Consider the following 19932-nt stretch of genomic DNA (forward strand, 5'->3'; position numbering starts at 1 on the left):
AGGTGGAAGGCCCCATTTTCCAAACTTCGAGTTGTGGTTCCTGGATTCCCTTCTTCAACTTGGGAAATAGCTACTTGTAAGCATTGATTTCCTGGACGGGTATGTAAACAAAAAGGAACAGCGAAGGCAAAATCCATAGCCTGAAAACCATGTTGCCTTCTGTCTGAAAAAATGACTATAGCTTTAGCTGTTGCAGCTATAGCTATATGTCTATAGGAGGAGGTTATCATATACAGATCATTTAGCGGATCTTTCTCAAAAGAACACAGCATATGTAGGATCATATTTTAAGAAACTGCTGCTACAAAAAGTATATTGAACATTCTACCATGGAATCAACCATATACAAAAGTCAGTAGTTTTTATACGACAAGGTTATAAAAAAGTTGCAACAACTAAAGCTTTCAGGCCTGGAAAACTGTCCATAAGATCCAAACACCGTTTATGATCAGAAAGCTCCTTCGAATCTGCAACTCCTCAAATAAAACCCAAAGCACCAAGATACTTATCAGAAAGCTCCTTCAAGCGCAAGAAAATCATTGCGTAAAAAAAACTGGACCATTCTTGGACTTCTTTAAGGATATGTGATGGCAGAGACGGGACATAATATAAGTCTGAGAATCCTGAAGACATACAACTCCACACTACTCCATACAACATTAAAATAATGGAGGTTATTTAGTATGAGCTGAAATTGGGATTCCTCTTACAGGACTGAAGGTACCAGTTTCCTTTAAAAAATCATTTATAAAGGACTCGCTTCACCTTGGGCTTGTGTTGTGGGAAACAAAGAACCTATAGTCAGGATGATTAACTTGCAAAAGCCTAAGCCAGTTGTCAGCGGCTTTTAGTAACGAACCGGACTTTTGACATTCATAGACTCCATTCGGATTCCAGAAAGTAACTTCAAACTTATAGGAAGCAAGCCCAAAAGTTGGCAAAGGTAGCTTGAGGGACATGTCAGCACGGTGAAGCTCCCTAACAGAACTGTGAAGTTGCATCCCCTCAGTGTTTTGACCTGTCCCAACAAGAAATGCAACAAACACATAAGCCTGCAGGCAGATATAAAAGTTCACCAAGGACATACACATAAGGAAAGATATGTACTTTGAAGGGGTGTTGACAGAGAATGATAGGTTAGAAAGCAGGCATCCAGATTCTGCAGTGTTGGACCCATGGGTATCCTATATATGGGATACCAAGCCACTGAAATCCAACTTGAGGGTGATAGGTCACAGCTCCTCAATGTCTTGAGTTCTGGAAACTGAGATGCAAGAACTGAAATCTGGAGGGATGCAAGGGTGGGGTTGGATGTTAGTATTCATGAACATGCGGAAAACATAAACAAAGAAAAAGAAGAGCAGAAAACCCAGATTTTAAGTCAATTGAAGACAAGGAACTTGCCTGGTCAGCCAAAGGTTGGCGTGTGAATGGTGAAGCATACTCCATGTATTCAAAAATAAGCTGACCTGGTGGATTGGAAATCTCACATTCATCACTTGATGAACCCCTGAAGGGTTTATTTCTCAGAGAGAGTCTATTCAAACTCTGAATATTTGCATCTGTAACATTAAGCTGGCTCCAAGGTTCCCAAACACCATTGCTTGCTACTCTCTCTGCTCCATAGTCACAGCTACCATCACTACTTGTCTCCCTGGATGACTCGGTATCACTCTCCTCACCAGGCCTCCTGTCAGAAGATGGAAGAAATAACAATGTGATGCAACAAGCATGATAGTTACAGTTCTATAGTTTCAAACATTAGGCTGTTCACTTTTAATTTATCATTCCTTCCATTGGAAGGACTATCAAAACTTGCTGTACTGCATAGGCATCCAATTACCAAAAGTACCCATCTAGCCAGTACAATTTTAAAATGTAAGTGCTCTGTCAGAAAGGCTGGCAAATTCCTTTCTGCTGCATCACAACATATTCAAGAAAATAAAATTTTACGATGTTACTATCAGTCAATACTTGCAATGTGGACCACTGAGAAACTTTTCATCAAAATTTACACTACAGTTTCAGAAGATGTCACAAACATTCCACAAGGCAACAAATGTAACTGTGCTGGAACCACACTCACAATCCTAGGAATTCGGATGGATAAATCTTCTTCCTCCCTCTTAAAATTCAGTATGACATCTTTGTGGTACAAGGAATTCAGTCATTCACGTCAACTTTAAGTACCAGTACATGTCTTAGCCACTCCAATGACAAATTATCTCTTGAAAGGTTAATTTTGGCATTTTCCATCAAAAAGTACACCAAGAATTATACTGTAAATTATTATCATTACTAACATGAAAGTAGTGGCTCCAAATTCTCCAAACAGTATTAACAATTATTTCTATTCTTGCACTTGCAGCCACAGGGGAGCGGCTCCAAATTCTCCAAACAGTATTAACAATTATTTCTATTCTTGCAACTGCAGCCACAGGGGAGCAGTTTTGGCCTCCAAGAATCCTACTTTAAAGGGATCATGACTGCATTAAGGGTTTTTAAGGTATAAACCAAAAAAATGATCATGTAAACCTTTAGATAATACATAGGTGGGTGACCAAATTGGACTTTGGATTCAACATGTCAGTGGATTATGGACACTAGATAGTACAGCACACAACCCTGGGATGCAAAATTTGCTTGTATTTTCTGTTCAAGAAAAATGTCATTTGCTTCGCAGAAAGCTATTAAGAAAAATACACCTAGCAAAAGACAGATAAAACAATCAACTATGAAATTTAAAATCCCCCTCGTCAATGACAGCTCTAATGCATCAAATTGAATTCATTTCATCCAAATAAATAGCCTCGCATTGCTCTTTATCCATCCAAGTCAAAGATCTATCTATACAAGAAACCACAAGGAGGAACTGACTGTGAATGGACCTCAGAATGGAATTTTAAAAAAAAATTCCAGAAAAAAAAAACCATAACCTTTCTCATATAAAACTAAGTTTGTAGACTTTTGAACCGTTTGTTAATTGGAATACAACTTTAAGATTTAGATGAAAGAGCCATCTACAAAATGGCATATCCGTCAAACCCTGTATATTAAAAGGACAAACTAACATCATCAAACAGAGAAATCCATAGAAGCATTTGACAGAAGTAGGTACTGCTAGTAACTATAAAGTAACTAAAGTGCTAATACTCGCCAACAGTACTAAAAGCCTTTCACTTCCATCAGATAGTTGATTCAATGCCTTTCAGTGTGTCCAAACCTTATGCAAATAAAAATAAATTAAGCCAGAAAATTAATCAATCACCTAAACTCAATGCGTACAATTTAAGATTACAATATTGAAGAATGGCCATACATCCAGAGTTCACATCAATAAATCCATCAAAACAATGCCAGGACATCAATTGGAACTGGGAAAATTAACAAACATGAAAAATATAACCAAATAAGAAGCGAAGAAAATGGCTCACCTCAGCCTGTGGGAGGGACGCAATGGATCAATATAAAGCTGAATGCCAGACAAATAGGGAACATAATACTGCACAACAGTCTCACTCCCGTTCAAGAGAAGAGGAACACCTGCTCCATATGCACTCCACTCCTTAAAAGATTCCCATAAATCCCCAAGCACAAAATACAAGTTCTGGTGATGCTGCACTTCACGAGTTCTCCATCCCCCAACGCTTGTCTATATGACCCACAAATGCCACCATTAAAAGAACATACATGCCATTAAAACATAAAACGTTCAACTCATCTTCAATCTAAAGCAAACTCAATTACAATCAAATCAGTTTTCCCATAGACCCGTTTAGAATCGAAGCTGTAATATAGGATAAGTTGGAATAAAAGTTTAACAATTCTAACAAGTCGTTTCTAGAATAATTAACTGAATTCCAAACCCTAAACCTTTAGAATTTAAGACCTCTAATCAATACTAACCCCTTTAAAACGAAACATGTCATCAACAAACAACAAAGTAAATCAATCTGAAAAAAGCTAATTAATTGTCCAATTGGTGTCATTTAAAATCAACACCCTAATTAATTACAGACGATTACGTTCAAAATTAAACATTGTCAACAATTATTTGCTTGATTAATTAACCTAATTCATTGCCCTATACAATTAACTAACTCAAAACCCTAATCTAATCAAGTAATTAATCATGTCCTTCACAGTTTAAGACCTCTAATCAATACAGACAAAAATTAAGCCACAAGATCAAAAACCCACTAGACAAAAGCCATAAAAATCTAAACTTTATTAAAAAACAAAAAACAGAAATCAACAAAAACCCAAAAAATAACCAATTTTTTAATCAATTACCTTAGGCAGAAACTGAGCAGGAACGGCAGGAGTAGTATACTCCAAGAACCGATCCAAATTCGTGGAATTAGTGTCAGACCCAACCCGACCCGAAACAGAACAATTCGACCCACATTGATCGGACCCCTTTCTCTTCTCAATCTCAGCCGTTGAATCCTTCGAAATCGACGGCTTCAGTTGCTGCTGCTGCTGCTGCTGCTTCTGTTGTTGTAATTGTTGTTGTTTTCGGATCCCTGGTGAAACATAGAATCGATTCTCTCCACGGTTTCGGGCAACTGAGACACCACCGGAGCCTGACATTGTACGGGATTACGAGAAAGAAAAAACGGTGTCGAAAGTCGGAAGCTTTTGAGAGATTTTTATGTTTTGGAGACAAAGTTTTATAGGTTTTATTGTGTTTTTTCTTTTCTGGTAGAAGGGAGTCTCTGTTTCAGATATTTATTCCTTTTTTTTCCGTGTGTGAATGGAAAATAGCGAAATAAATACTCTTATAAGATAGATAATTTTTCTTTTTATCTCTTTTATGAGTTTATGTTAATCTCGTGTCTACACAAAGATTTGATTTGGATATTATCTATTATTTAACTGCCTTATTATTAATTATTATTATTTATCAAAAAAAGAGTAAGATAAATAATATTTTCCTCTCGGGTTGGTCTGCTAATTAATAATTATTTAAGAAAAAACAAAGTAAAATCTAGAAATTTCATAAGAAGAAGAGTCAAGATATAATAAAACAAACAACTAAGAGATCTTCAAAGGAGGGGAGGGTGAGGTTTGGGATTATTTTGACTTTTTGGGTGAGGATTGGGTCCAAGTGTTTTGTTTATTTTATTTTATTTATTTATTTGTTTGTTTTAGTAGTAGTGGAACCAGTAAAGGGAATATCCGGGAGGAGAGATGCTTCATGCCAAATCAAGTTCATGAATAATCCTTCATTTACTCTCTTTTATTTAATTATATACATAAACATGGAACAAGCACACTTCACCATCATCAAACTCAATCACCAAAATGCTGCATTTATTTTATATATATATATATATATATATATATATATATATATATGTTAATTAGGAAATTGAATTGCTTAAGCTATGAGATTAGAATTCATGTCGATCGCTAAACCTTTTATGAGCCTTACCAGAAGTACTTGTGTCGCCCTTCATGACATGATATTTATGCCCTAGATTGTTTGCCAAATTGTACTGTTTAAATTTCATATTTGACATGATCTAGAAAAAAAGATCAATTTAAAATAAACTAAAGGTTAAAAAATAAAATTAAAAAAATCAAATAAAAAAATCAAAATCAAAATTATGAAAACTTAAAATAAAAAAAACAAAAAAAACATGGTTAAAAAAAAAGCCTCAGGCACACGGGCTTGGGTGGCCAAGTGTGCCTAAACCTTAATAAGAAAAGTCCAGGCATGCGGGTCAACCATCTCAGGTCCGCGCTCCTTCATATTTTTTTTTTAAGGGGAGGACAATATGTTGTCTGTCCTTTATTTTTTTGAGAAAAAAAATAGAGCAGGCGACCATTGCCTGTTGAGGCAAGTGACCATCACTTTCTATGCCTATATTTGATAATCGGAGGGCCACTGGAAAATCGAGCTAGAGGTGTTTTACACCTAAAAATTCATTCTCAATCATTTTTACCCATAAAAACTAAGAAAACACCATAGAGACATAAATAAACCCATTTATGTCTTCAAAAATCCTAAAAAAAGGTAAAAAAAAAAACAAGATCAACCTTAAACCAAAAATCTTCCTGAGATTAGATCTACTCTCTGAGGCGATTTCAATGTGAAATAATACCCAAGTGGAACTATCATCATCAAATGAGAAGTTTGAATATGTCTTGTAGCTCAAATATTGTTAAGTGTTTAGTCCATATCTAGAGTTATAGAAGCCTAGATAAACCTATTCTTTTTTAGTTGAAAAGATGGGGAAAATATCTACAACTCTTATTAAAATCATATGTTCAAATTATGATATTATCAATGATGTTTTGTTCAGCTATCAAATCAATAGTTAGTCACCATATCAATAACTCTAAATTTTAGCATATAAAAGGAGACATTTGTCATACATTTAAACATATTGGTTTTCAAATCAAGGTCAATGCTCCTGCTTTCTTTATTTGTGTTTTTATATTATTCAAGTTTTATTTCATGTTATATTTTTATTAATCTTTTATTGATGTTTATGCTTATCATTTTCTTTATTGTACTTTAGTTAATTTATATCATAATCATTGAGACAACAAATTCTTTATTCTTTCATAACCTATTGTATGGGGAACTGACACTTGTGCTATGAAATGATCTTGATTTGTTGTTGACATCAATTAGCACCATGGATATTTGACAACATTTACAAGTGTTGACATTTCTCAAATAAGGTAATTAAAAATAATTAATATGATCATGTTAATAACTTGAAATCAACCATTAATGATAAATCATCCAATTGAAACCTCCTTTGTGTGTGGTTTCCAGTTGAGTAATAGAAAAAGTTTAAACTATACTTATTTAAAATATCATTAGTGGATCATCTAACCTTAATAATTGTTTTATCTATGTTAAGTCTTTACATTAATATCACATCTTAAATATTTCTTTAACTCCTTTTATTTCATTATTTGTGGTTCTGTATATTCAACCTCCCTGTGGATTGACCCTAGTCCTGCCGAGTTATTTATTACTTGACACTTCTGTACATGGGAGAAGACATTAATTATTCGATCGTGTCAAGTTTTTGGCACCGTTGTCGGGATGGTAAGTTACTGTACAAACTATAAATTTTATTCTTGTTTTTTTCTTTTCACTTTTATTTATTTATTTTTTCTTTTCTTTTTGTACTTGCATTAGGCGATAGACTTTCTATGAAATCTTCATCTTCTTTAGAAAACATGGATAAAGAAGATAATTAGTCACTTCACAATAATAATAACCATCTTAAAACACTTAAAGACCACACTTAAAGAACACTTTAATTTTAAGTCATGTATCATTCAACTTTTACCAAATTTCCATGACTTAGATTAAGAAAAATCATATTTTCATTTGAGAGAATTTGAAGTGGTATGTAACACTTATAATGACTTGAATTATAACATAAACACCATTATACTAAAGCTTTTTCCTTAAAAGATAAAGCTAAAGCATGGCTATAAAATCTTAGGTCAGGATTTGTTCGGGCTTATGATGAAATGCAACAATAATTTTTAAAGAAGTTTTTATCTTCTCACCAAAAAAACTCTTTTAAAAGACAAATCACCACCTTCACTAAAAAATCAGGAGAAACATTTTACTAGTGTTGGGATAGGTATAAAGACTTGCTTAATACATGTCCTTACCTTGGTTTTGAAACATGGAGAATAGTTTTACTTTTCTATGAAGGTTTAACACCTACAGATAAGCAAATGGTGAAATTGATGTGCAATATAACTTTTGAAGATAAAGACCCTAATAAAATAATGAAGTACCTAGACTTGTTAGTTGAAATTGCTCAAAATTAGGACACTACAGGCACTTGTATGGCACCGAGTAAAATTCAGCCCTATATATCAAGTGGAGGATGCTTACAACCTTAGCGAAGATAATAACCTTTAAGCCAAATTTGCATCTTTAACTAGAAAAGTTGAGGCACTAGAGTTGAAAATGAGTGGTTCATTAAAATCTGTTCAAGAAATTATATGTCAAATATGTGAAACAAATGAACACTCATCAAATGATTGTCTTTGCTATTTTTCAAGGAATGTCTCAATGAACAAGACAATGTTAGAAACAATTTTCAAAGGTCAAACCCTAAGACATACACCTAAAACATTCACGAGAGCCTATGACTCAATATTGTTGTTTTTCAGTTCAAATCTTAACAACAGAAGAGAAGTCTGAATTTGTTCTGCATCCCAGACTTTGTTCGGTGTTCAACCCCTATCTCGAGTTCTAGAAACCAAATGAGCCCATTCTTTTATTTTGTTGGAAAGTTGAGATAAATACCTACAACTTTCATACAGACCATCTTTTCAAATTATGATGTTATCAATAATGTTTTATCTAGCCACTAAATCAATAATTAGCCACTCAATTAGTTAAACCACCAAATTAATTAGTCACCATTAATAGTTTTAAATTTTAGCCTATAAAAGGAGGCAATAATAGTTTTAAAGGATAACAAATCTTAGCAACTGTCATGGGTCTGTTAGGACGTGGCCTTAGGTGATCTGGACGGGGGTCTTGGAAATATGGGGTTGTTATGCACTTAATTATTTGGTTGTTACGTTAGAATGTTTTACGCAGTCGTTATTAATTTTGGGTTCTCAAGGTGACCTGAATGTGGGTCTTAGGAAAATAAGACTGTTATGTAGTAATTATTTGGGAGTTACGTTAGAGTCTGTTACGGAGTAGTATTAATTGTGGGTTGTTAATTGTTGCTTAATTTCAGTAATTGTTTTGCTATTTAAGTTGTGAGATTGAATAAAAACGTAGGCAGAATTTTATCCATACAGAGTACTAGGAGGACTTAGCCCACTCGAAGTGGCTATTCAATTATTCTTTACTGATTAGTATCTTACAAATGGTATAATACCAACATTCATGCTTCTACTAAACTTTCACCATTTGAGGCAGTTTACGGATACCCGCCCCCACCTTTGTTGGCTCATTCGCCAGGGATAACTGCAGTTCAGACTGTGAAAGAAACCCTGAGGAGCCGGGATCAGATATTGCGCCTATTACATGGGAACCTACAGGTGGACCAAGAGAGGATGAAGCGTTTTGCAGATTTAAAATGTACTGAACGACATTTTGAAATAGAAGACTGGGTCTACCTTCGTCTCTAACCATATAAACAACATTTGGTTGTGCAGCGCAAAAATCTCAAGCTTTCTCCCAGATTTTATGGACCCTATTAGATAATAGAGCGGATTGGTGGTGTTGCTTATCGTTTGAACCTTCCCTTCACCCCCCCTCCTTCATCCCGTGTTTCATGTTTCGGTTTTGAAGAAGAAGCTGGGTGCTCGAAATATGCTAGTGACTATTATTCCTCCATTAATTGTTGGAGGTGGTCCAAAAGTTGAGCCTGAAGAAATCTTGCAGCGACGCCTCAAAAAGAAGAATAGACGCGCTGTCAGTGAGCTGTTGGTTAAATGGAAAGGGTTGGAGGTTGATGATGCCTCCTGGGTTGAATTTCATAAGCTGCAAAAAGACTTCCCTAAACTTGAGGGCAAGGTCTTCTGATGGGGGGAGGATTGTCATGGGTCTTTTAGGACGGGGCCTTAGGTGATCTGGACGTGGGTCTTGGAAACATGGGGTTGTTATGCAGTTAATTATTTGGTTGTTACGTTAGAATGTTTTACACAGTCGTTATTAATTTTGGGTTGTTAAGGTGACCTGAACATGGGTCTTGGGAAAATAGGAATGTTATATAGTAATTATTTGGGAGTTATGTTAGAGTCTGTTACGGAGTAGTATTAATTATGGGTTGTTAATTGTTGTTTAATTTCAGTAATTATTTTGCTATTTAAGTTGTGAGATTGAATAAAAACGTAGGCAGAATTTTATCCATACAGAGTACTAGGAGGACTTAGCCCACTCGAAGTAGCTATTCAATTATTCTTTACTGATTATTATCTTACAACAACATTAATGTCCAGGACATATGGCTTATCATGATGGTTTGATAAAAACCATAAAGAGAAAATTGATTGAAAATAATCTATTAAGAAAAACACGTGTCATTATAGTTGTTTTATTGATTTGATTATTTATGATGTAGTTATATTTATAATGTGCAATAAATTAATTTTGGGTACTTCGCAACCTTGCATGGAATGAGTAGATGACTAGAAATTTCTTTTTGTTAATTAAGGAAGATGTGATTTTGTAATGTAAAAGATAGTATGTAATTAGTGTCAAGATTGTAATCCTTGTATCTTTTGTTTAGAATTCTTCAATAGACTTCTTTTATGATGTTATGTTTCATTTAGTGCTTTAGAATTTGAATCATATAAAAATCTAGTTCATAATGTTTTTCCTAAAATTATTGCACCATACCTTGTAATTGCCAATTGATTATGGAAATTGAATTATGAGATATGAGATAAGTCTAGGATATTTGAACTATAATCATGATGAAAAGATGTAGTGTGATGTAAGCTAATGATAACTTGGTGAAATCCAAGGCTAAAGGAAATCTACCTGAAATTTGAAAAGTAATATTATCAAATCAAGGAATTAAGTACCATATTGAAAGTTAATAGCTGAACATAGATTCATTAACAAATAACATGAATCTGCCTAAGTCGGTTAACCATTTGGTTTTATAAAATAACTTGTTTGACCACTTATATAAATTGAACAGTTAATTTATCAATCGATTGACCGATTGATCAACCGGTTGATCAATAAGGGAAATATTAGACTATTGAATAAATAGGTCAACCAAAATCCTAGATAAAATTGAACTGGTCGACCATTTTTGTTGATAACAGTCTGTAAAAAAAATTACCTTGTTTTGATATTAACTTGAAGGAGATTATTGGTAATCTTATATAAAAAATTAGGGATGTTACAAACCTGTTGTTGTTTTTAGTGATCATACAACATTAAAATATCTTCTTTCTAAGAAGGATTTTAAGGCTAGATTGGTATGGTGGATTTTGTTAATCCAAGAATTTGATATCATAATAAAAAACAAGAAAGACACTAAAAATATTATCGTTGATCATTTGTCAAGATTGACAATAGAGTCAACATTTGATATTACATCAATCAATGATTACTTTCCTATCAAATCTTTATTTTCCATTGCTGCAATGCTTTGGTTTGCTAGTATTGTTAATTTTCTTGCAACATGAGATTTGCCAACTCATTAAAGTACCCAAGACAAAAGAAATTTTTTGAGCAAAGTGAAGAACTTTTATGGGGATAACCCTTGCTTATTTAAGTATTGTCCTAATCAAATATTTCAATGATGCATTCCTGGCAATGAGGTAAGTAGTGTCATTGAATTTTGTCATTTCAAGGAATGCAAGGGTCATTTCTCGTCAAAAAAGATGACTGCAAAATTCTTACAATGTGGATTTTATTGGCCCACCATGTTCAAGGACACGCATGCATATGTAAAACTTGTGAAACTTTTTAAAAGTTAAGATCTATTTCAAAACATCACATGATGCCTTCAAAATCATATTCTTTTCATTAAAATATTTGATTGTTAGGGTATAGATTTCATGAGACCATTTCCTCTGTCATTTGATTTTTTATACATATTTATCACAATAGATTATATTTGAAAATGGATAAAGGCAACTCCAAGTCAAAATAATGTCAAATTTTTAAAGATAATATTTTAAGTCGATTTGGAATCTCTCGATCCATGATAAGTGATGGTGGAACACATTCTTACAACAAGGCATTTGAATATTTAATGAAGAAATATAGAATGACACATAAAGTTGTCACCCCTTATCACCCCTAGACAAGTGGACAAGTAGAACTTATTAATAAGGAGATCAAACAAATCTTGGAAAAAAACAGTGATCCCTAATCAAAAAGATTGATCTTTAAGACTTAACGATACACTTTGGGCTTATCAAAATGCTTTTAAAACATCATTAGGTATGTCACTTTATAGGCTAGTTTATGGAAAACCTTGTCACTTGCTTGTGAAACTTGAACATAAAAATTATTTGACTATTAAAATTTTCAATTCAAACCTTGATGATATTAGCTAACTGTGTAAGTTACAAATAAATAAACTTTAGGAAATAAAAATGATATATATGAGAATTCAAAAATTAATAAAGCAAGAATTAAAGTGTTCATGACAAGAAAATCTTAAGAAAAACATTTGATGTTGGTCAAAAGGTTTTACTTTATAATTGTTGACTCCATTTATTTCCTTCAAAGCTAAGATCAAGATGGAACGGTCCATTTATTGTGAAACATGTATATCTTTATAGGGGCTTTCATATCGAGAATCCAAAAAATGACAATGTTTTTAAGTTAAATGGACATCTTTTGAAAGCATACTTTGATAATTTTCCTAGTGAAAATGAATACATTGGTTTGAATGACCTTGTTTATAAAGATTTTTTTTTCTCGCATTGTTTTTATGTTTCTTTTTTGTATGACTTTTGTTTTGCTAGTCTATTCCCAACCCGATCAAATGGTGGATAATAGTACGTCATGACTCTCAAGTTGATTTTTTTAGTTTCTCATGATAACTGATATATGTTTATAAATTTATTCATCGATTGTTCAATTTTATGTTTCTCTTTTTCTTTATATCTCTTCTCCACCTCTCATCTGAAAAATGGACACCACTCTCGAAAAACTGAAAAAGTATTTTTCTGCTTTGCCTTAAAATACGATAACAAAAAATTATCGTGCTAGGTGTGAGAGATTGAGGTTGTTAATGCACCATTAAATTCTTGAAGATATTTGCTGGATAATTGAAACAAAGATCTGATTATCGGGTGAGTCTTCCAATTATTTTATTACACATATGTCTGGGATAGATAAAAGCACTTCTACAAAAAAAAAATACCATTGTGCCAAACACTCGAAAGTTTATTACAAATGTACCAGATGGATTTGTAATGCAGAATGTCATTATTTAGGAATGTTATCTATAAACCGTGAAGACAAAATATAATTCATTAAGGATAACCTGAGTAAGGAGTCTTTCGATAATCTTCGAATAATCTTCTATTGACTCTTAAAAGTAACCCAGTGGAGATGTGCATCGTGTAATTCATGATTTATAGTAATATTTCCATAAAAGATTATGATAGATATAGTTTTGGGTTTTTGACTAAAAAAGACCTTGTTCGTTAGTTTTTTTAAAAACTGTATGGAAAGCATATCCCTGACCCATATGATGCAACCATATTATTCGATAGTTTCACCCACAATTAACTAGTGTTTTGCCTATGTTTTATATATAAAATATCTTGATATTCTTTGTTTTATGTTTTGAAGGTACTTTTGGATGAAAGATGCAAAAAGGAGTAAATTGAAGGTAATTGGCAGATTTGACCTTTAGTCGATGTTTTGTGCAGAGCGTGAGCTATAGAGGTCGAAATAAAGTGATTCTAGTGGCATTAAAAAGCTAACATCCATACCTTTCTGTACATCTAAGGCAAGAAAATAAAATAAGGAAGAGCATGGAAATCGCAGCCTTCAAAGTCAAATCTTGCAATCTGCCAATGTTGACCTTTTGCCACTCCAACTTGAATATCTGGAGCTACAGAAGTCCAATTGATGCAAACTCAATTTTGTTGGATTCCTTACTTAAAGAAATCAACGCTCCAAATTTCAGCCCAAAAAAATGTCATATGATGGAGATATGATTTTTCAAAGATGACAACTGAATTCTGCCAGCAAACAGGTTTCGTGAATAAACAAGTCCAAATTGTGTTCCGAAGCATCCAAACCGACATCTAAGTTTTTATTTCAGCAATTTAGCTCCTCTAAGTCAAATCTTGAAGATTTCATGTAAGGCTATTTCTTTTTGTTTTTTGAAAAATAGTTATTGAAGTACTTAAATGTAAATTGTCTACTTAAGGGAGGACTATTTTGTAAAATAGAGACTAGGGTTTCCTAGGATATAAAAAGAAGGAGAGAAGAGAAGGGAGGGCAACCAGCCAAGAGGAGAAAAATGCCCCCCTCCTCTAAGAAACCCGAAATCATGCATTCCTCCTTCTTTTTGATTAGTTGTTCAACAAAAATGCAAGGCTAAACTCTTTTTCTTGGTTGCAAGGACAAGAAAACCTTCGGATTTCAAGAACTGTGAGATTTCTTTTACCTTTTGTTTTCAGTTTATATGATGAATATGTTTGTTCTTCTATGCTTATTTTTTCTATGATTGTTTATTTTAATTGCTAGAGCGGACTCTAAGTTATTATTGTAGACAATCTATTTGCTAAGTTTGATATCAAAACCGGAGTTGTGGTATATGAACTTGTGAGGCAACTGAGTTTAATAATTGTGGCGGATCTACGTTATTAATCTTAGGGAGAACATTCAATCAAATCAAACATAGACTGCGGACAATTATGTTTTCTTGATTAATCAACTTATCTAGTTCTTAAGGCTGCCATTGAATTAAATTACTAGTGCGGACACTGTGGTTGTTTGATGGTTAGGGTTAGTTATACGGCGTATCCGTTAACTAACCAATGTTAAGAAGAGATAAATATTCATAATATAAATTGATGTTTCGTTTCCATGATCAGTTCTGATTTCTGTAGATGGATGTGTGCTTGCGATCAAGATTTGTTCTCTTGATAATTTTCTAATTTTATTTAATTTTGCTTGACAGTTTTCTATTTTCTTTTGTTTTAGCCTAGATAACGTCCAAACCCCCCCATTGCATATCATCTAGCATAAAAATCTGACTTAAACTTTCCTCGTGGGATCAACCCCTTGCTTGCTTTATACTATCTTGTGTGTTGTGTTTTAAGCTAGTGTAATTAATTTGTGCCACTGCGACATCGCAACAAATTTTGGCACCGTTGTCGGGGAAGTAATTTTAATTGATTCTTGTGCTATTATTTTTATTTGCTGTGATTGTTATTTATTTTTCTGGAAAAGAAAAGAAACATAATTTTTGCTTGCTGCAGTACTATTCAAAACAGATTTTTTGGTGGAATTAGGTATCGGCCTTTTGTTTCCTGAAATGAAACAACGTTCTAAACAGGACTAGTGGTGCACCACTAGCCCCACCCTAGCGAGGCCAAATTCCGTTGTTTTCTAGGGTTTTAGGCAGTTATAGTTTTCTAGCGTAGGATTTTTGTAGAATTTACATTGTTTTCGATCTCTTGTGTGGGTGGTTTCTTTTGAGTTTTCTTGATGATTTATGCATGTAACCCGTTCTACTAACTAGAGTCAAGTGTAAGTGGATCTCGAAATAGAAAACACTTTACGCAGGTTATGAAAGGAAGTTTGCGTCAACACCATGGTTGTTGAACGACAACAAACACTCAAGGAGCTTGCTGCTCCTAATGTAAAAAATCAACCATTGTGCATCAACATCGACAATAATGTAAACTTCGAGCTCAAATCTGGTTTTATACATTTGCTACCAACATTCAATGGTCTTGCAGGAGAAGATCCTCATACTCATCTCAAGGAGTTCCATATGGTTTGCATTGGCATGAAACCGAATGAAGTTGACAAAGAACATGTTAAGTTGAAAGCTTTCCCTTTCTCTTTAAAAGGGGCAGTAAAGGCATGATTTTTCTCTATTCTCCCAGGTTCCATTAGAACTTGGAATGGCATGAAGAAGATCTTCATTGGAAAATATTTCCCAGCATCTCGAGTTGCCAACATAAGGAAAGAAATTTGTGGGATTCGATAATCTCATGGGGAGACACTCTCCGAGTATTAGGAAAGATTTGAGCAATTGTGTATTCAATGCCCTTCATCATCAAATACCCGATCAGCTACTCATTCAATATTTCTATGAAGGATTGATGCCTACTGACCGTAGTATCATTGATGCTGCAAGTAGAGGGGCATTGGTAGATAAGACACCCGAGGCTGCACGCCAATTGATCTCAAACATGGCAGCCAACTCGAAACAGTTTGGCACCCGTGGAGACTTCGCAAACAAACGAGTAAATGAGGTAAGTAATTCTAACCTTGAGAATAAAGTTAATGATCTTAATTCACTTGTGCATTCTTTGGCTTGTGGCAATGTACAGCAGGTGAAAGTTTGTAGCATATACTCCTTATAAGGACATGCTTCAGATATGTGCACAACAATGCAAAAAGATTACATTGAACAAGCTAATGCAGTTGATGGAGCATTCAATGGACAACCTCAGCATAAGTATGATCCGTTTTCCCACACGTACAATCCTGGATGGAGAGATCATCCCAACCTACGTTATGGGAACCAGACTCAACAAGGCAATCAAGGCCGACAATTCCATCCCCATGGATTTCAGCCCTAACAAAATTATCAAGCAAGACAACCCCCTCCATTCACAAACTCTAATGTTATGGGGTCGTCATCCGGTGATGATCTTCGTGAGATGATGAAAACTTTGGCTTCTAACATTGTGACCTTGCAACAAAATGTCATGTCTTTTCAACAGGAAACAAGGTCAAGTATTCACAATTTGGAGAAGCAAATGGGGTAAGTAGCTTCAAGTGCAGCGAAATTGGAAGCACAAATGAATGGAAACTTACCCTCTCAAGCATTGAATCCAATAGATAATGTTAGTGCGATCATGCTGCGAAGTGGGAAAGAACTTGAAGAGCAAAGGTCGAAAAAAATTGAGATGGAGGAAGACGAAGAGATAGAAATCGAATTGAGTACAAAGAATAAAAATCATCCTCCTTCTCCTCCACAAACTGAAACAAAGACCAACACTCCAAAGGTAACTCCTCACTCAATGAATTCCAGTTTTAAAACAATTCCACCCTTTCCTGTGAGTTCTTCTAGGTCAAAGAAAGAGGATAAAGAAAACGAGATTTTAAAGGTTTACAAGAAAGTGAAACTCAACATTCCTTTGCTTGATGCTACTAAGAAAATTCCCAAGTATGCCAAATTCTTGAAGGAGTTGTGTACTACCAAGAGAGCTTTCAAACTGAAAGGTCATGAAATGGTAAGTATGGGTGAAATTGTATATGCTGTTGTTCAAAAGAATATGTCTTTGAAGCAAAAAGACCCAGGTGCATTTACTATCCCATGTGTTATTGGTAATGCTAGTTTTAAAAGGGCTTTATGTGATTTAGGTGCATCCATTAGTGTTATGCCTAAACATGTTTATGATTCTCTTAGTCTTGAGCCTTTGAATAAAACTAGCATTGTAATACAACTTGCAGATCGTAGTTTTGTTTACCCACTTGGTGTGATAGAAGATGTCCTAGTTAAAATTGATAGTTTAGTCATTCCAAGCGACTTTTATATTCTTGATATGGAACATGATTCTTGTGATTCATCAAACAACACTTCTATATTGTTTGGGAGACCATTCTTGAAAACTGCTAATACAAAGATTGATTATGGTAAGGATACTTTGTCTATAGAAGTAGGAGATGAAAAGATTGAATTTAATTTTCATGATGCAATGAAATATCCTTATATCAATGTTTATTCTATCACATGCTATGACTTAGTTGATAAGTGTTGATGTAACCATATTATTCGATAGTTTCACCCACATCTACCTAATGTTTTCTCCATGTTTTATATATAAAATATCTTGATATTCTTTGTTTTATGTTTTGAAGGTACTTTTGGATGAAAGATGCAAAAAGGAGTAAATTGGAGGTAATTGGTAGATTTGACATTCAGTTGATGTTTTATGCAGAGCGTGAGTTCTAGAGATCGAAATGAAGTGATTCTAGTGGCACTAAAAAGCTAACATCCATACCTTTCTGGAAATGTAATGAAAGAAAAATAAAAAGAGAAAGATCATGGAAATCACATCTGCAAAGTCAAATATCGCATTCTGCCAATGTTGACCTTTGGCCATTCCAAATTTAATATCTGGAGCTATAGAAGTCCAATTGATGCAAACTCAATTTTCTTGGATTCCTAATTCAAATACCTATCCACGCTCCATATTTCAGCCAAAAACGATGTCATATGAGGGAGATATGATTTTCCAAAGATGACAACTGAATTCTGCCAGCAAACAGGTTTCGTAAAGAAACGAGTCCAAATTACATTTCGAAACATCTTAACCGACATCCAAGTTTTTATATCAGCAATTTAGCTTCTCTAAGTCAGAGCTTGAAGATTTCATGCAAGACTGTTTATTCTTTTTAGGGAAAATAGTTATTGAAGTACTTGAATGTAAACTGCCAACTTAAGGAAGGACTATTTTGTAAAATAGAGACTAGGGTTTCTTAGCATATAAAAAGAAAGAGAGAAGAGGCAGCAGCCAACAAAAAAAAGGGAGAGCAGAAAGAGGCAGCAACCAGCAGAGAATAAACACAAATTCTCTCCTCTACAAACCCAAAAAATCATGCTCTTTTCATTCTTTAGAAGTAGTTGTTCAATAGTTATGCAAGGCTAAGCTCTTTTCTTGGTTGCAAGGACACAACAAACCTTTGGATTTCAAGAACCGTGAGATTTATTCTTCCTTGTATTTTCAGTTTATGTTATGAATGAGTATGATTGTTTTCCTATGCATATTTCCTATGATTGTTGTTGATGATTGCTAGAGCGGACTCTAAGTTATTGTTGTGAACAATCTATTGCTAAGTTTAATATCAAAACCGGAGTTGTGATATATGAACTTGTGAAGCAACTAAGCTTGATAATTGTGGTGGAACTACGTTATTGAACTTAGGGAGAACATTTGAACAAAGTGACACAAGCTGCGGACAGCTTGTATGTTAATCTTGATGAAATTATCTAGTTCTTAAAGCTACCATTAAATTGAATCATTAGTGCGGACACTTTGATTGTTTGTTGGTTAGGATTAGTTATATGGCGGATCCGTTAATTAATCAACGTTAAGAAAAGATAAAATTTCAGAACATAAACAACAATTTTCATTTCAAGGATCGGTTCTAATTTCCGTTGGTGGATGTGTGCTTGCGACCAAGATTTGTTTTCTTGATAAGTTTCGATTTTAATTGATTTTGTTTGCTAGTTTAATTGCTGTCATAGTTTAGAAAATCAAAAACCAAACCCCCCCAATTACATAACGTACAACATAAAAATCTAACTTGAAACTTCCTCGTGGGATCGACCCCTTGCTTGCTCTATACTATCTTGTGTGTTGTGTTTGAAGCTAGGGTAATTAATTTGTGTGACCACGACATCGCAACAAATTTTGGCGCCGTTGCCGGGGAGGTAATTTTAGTTGATTCTTGTGCTTGTACTGTTATTTTTATTTGCTGTTTTCCAAAAAATAAAAAAAAAGAGAAACAAAATTTTTGCTTGCAACGGTACTGTTCACTTGCGGAGCGGTACTGTTCAAAACAGAGTTTTTGGTGGAATTAGGTATCGGCCTTTTGTTTCCTGAAGGGAAACGATGTTCGGTAAATCACTAGCCCCACCCTATTGAGGCCAAATTTCGCTGTTTTCTAGTGTTTTTAGGCAGTTTTAGTTTTCTACCGTAGGATTTTCGTACAATTTGCATTGGTTTCGATCTCTTGTGTGGTTACTTTCTTTTGAGTTTTCTTAGCAATTTATGCCTGTGACCCGTTCTACTAATCAAATTCAAGTGCAGGTTGATCTTGAAATAGAAAGCACTTTACGCAGGTTAAGAAAGGAAGCTCGCCTCAACACCATGGCGGTTGCACGACAACAAACACTCAAGGAGCTTGCTGCTCCTAACGTGGAAAATCAACCATTGTGCATAAACATTGATAATAATGTAAACTTTGAGCTCAAATCTGGTTTTATTCATTTGTTACCAACATTTAATGGTCTTGCAGGAGAAGATCCTCATACTCATCTCAAGGAGTTCCATATGGTTTGTGTTGGCATGAAACCGAATGGAGTTGATGAAGAACAAGTTAAGTTGAAAGCTTTCCCTTTCTCTTTGAAGGGGGCAGCAAAGGCATGGTTGTTCTCTATTCTCCCAGGATCTATTGGAACTTGGAATGCTATGAAGAAGATTTTCCTTGAGAAGTATTTCCCAGCATCTCGAGTTGCC

At 34.4% G+C, this 19932-nt stretch overlaps 1 protein-coding gene across 1 annotated transcript; it reads right to left on the reverse strand.

Moving 5' to 3' along the window:
• Window positions 1-251: 251 nt before the first annotated feature.
• LOC18101872 (uncharacterized) lies at window positions 252-4758 on the reverse strand. The gene is made up of 5 exons (XM_024607111.2): window positions 4294-4758; window positions 3435-3652; window positions 1405-1690; window positions 1108-1285; window positions 252-1018 (listed from the first exon to the last, which is right to left on the reverse strand). The coding sequence occupies exons 1-5, from the start codon at window positions 4591-4593 to the stop codon at window positions 762-764; spliced, it is 1239 nt and encodes a 412-aa protein (XP_024462879.2). The 5' UTR covers window positions 4594-4758; the 3' UTR covers window positions 252-761.
• Window positions 4759-19932: the final 15174 nt, after the last annotated feature.

This window comes from Populus trichocarpa, chromosome 8 (assembly GCF_000002775.5).
Source record: "Populus trichocarpa isolate Nisqually-1 chromosome 8, P.trichocarpa_v4.1, whole genome shotgun sequence".
In the NCBI taxonomy this organism is placed as follows: Eukaryota; Viridiplantae; Streptophyta; class Magnoliopsida; order Malpighiales; family Salicaceae; genus Populus; species Populus trichocarpa.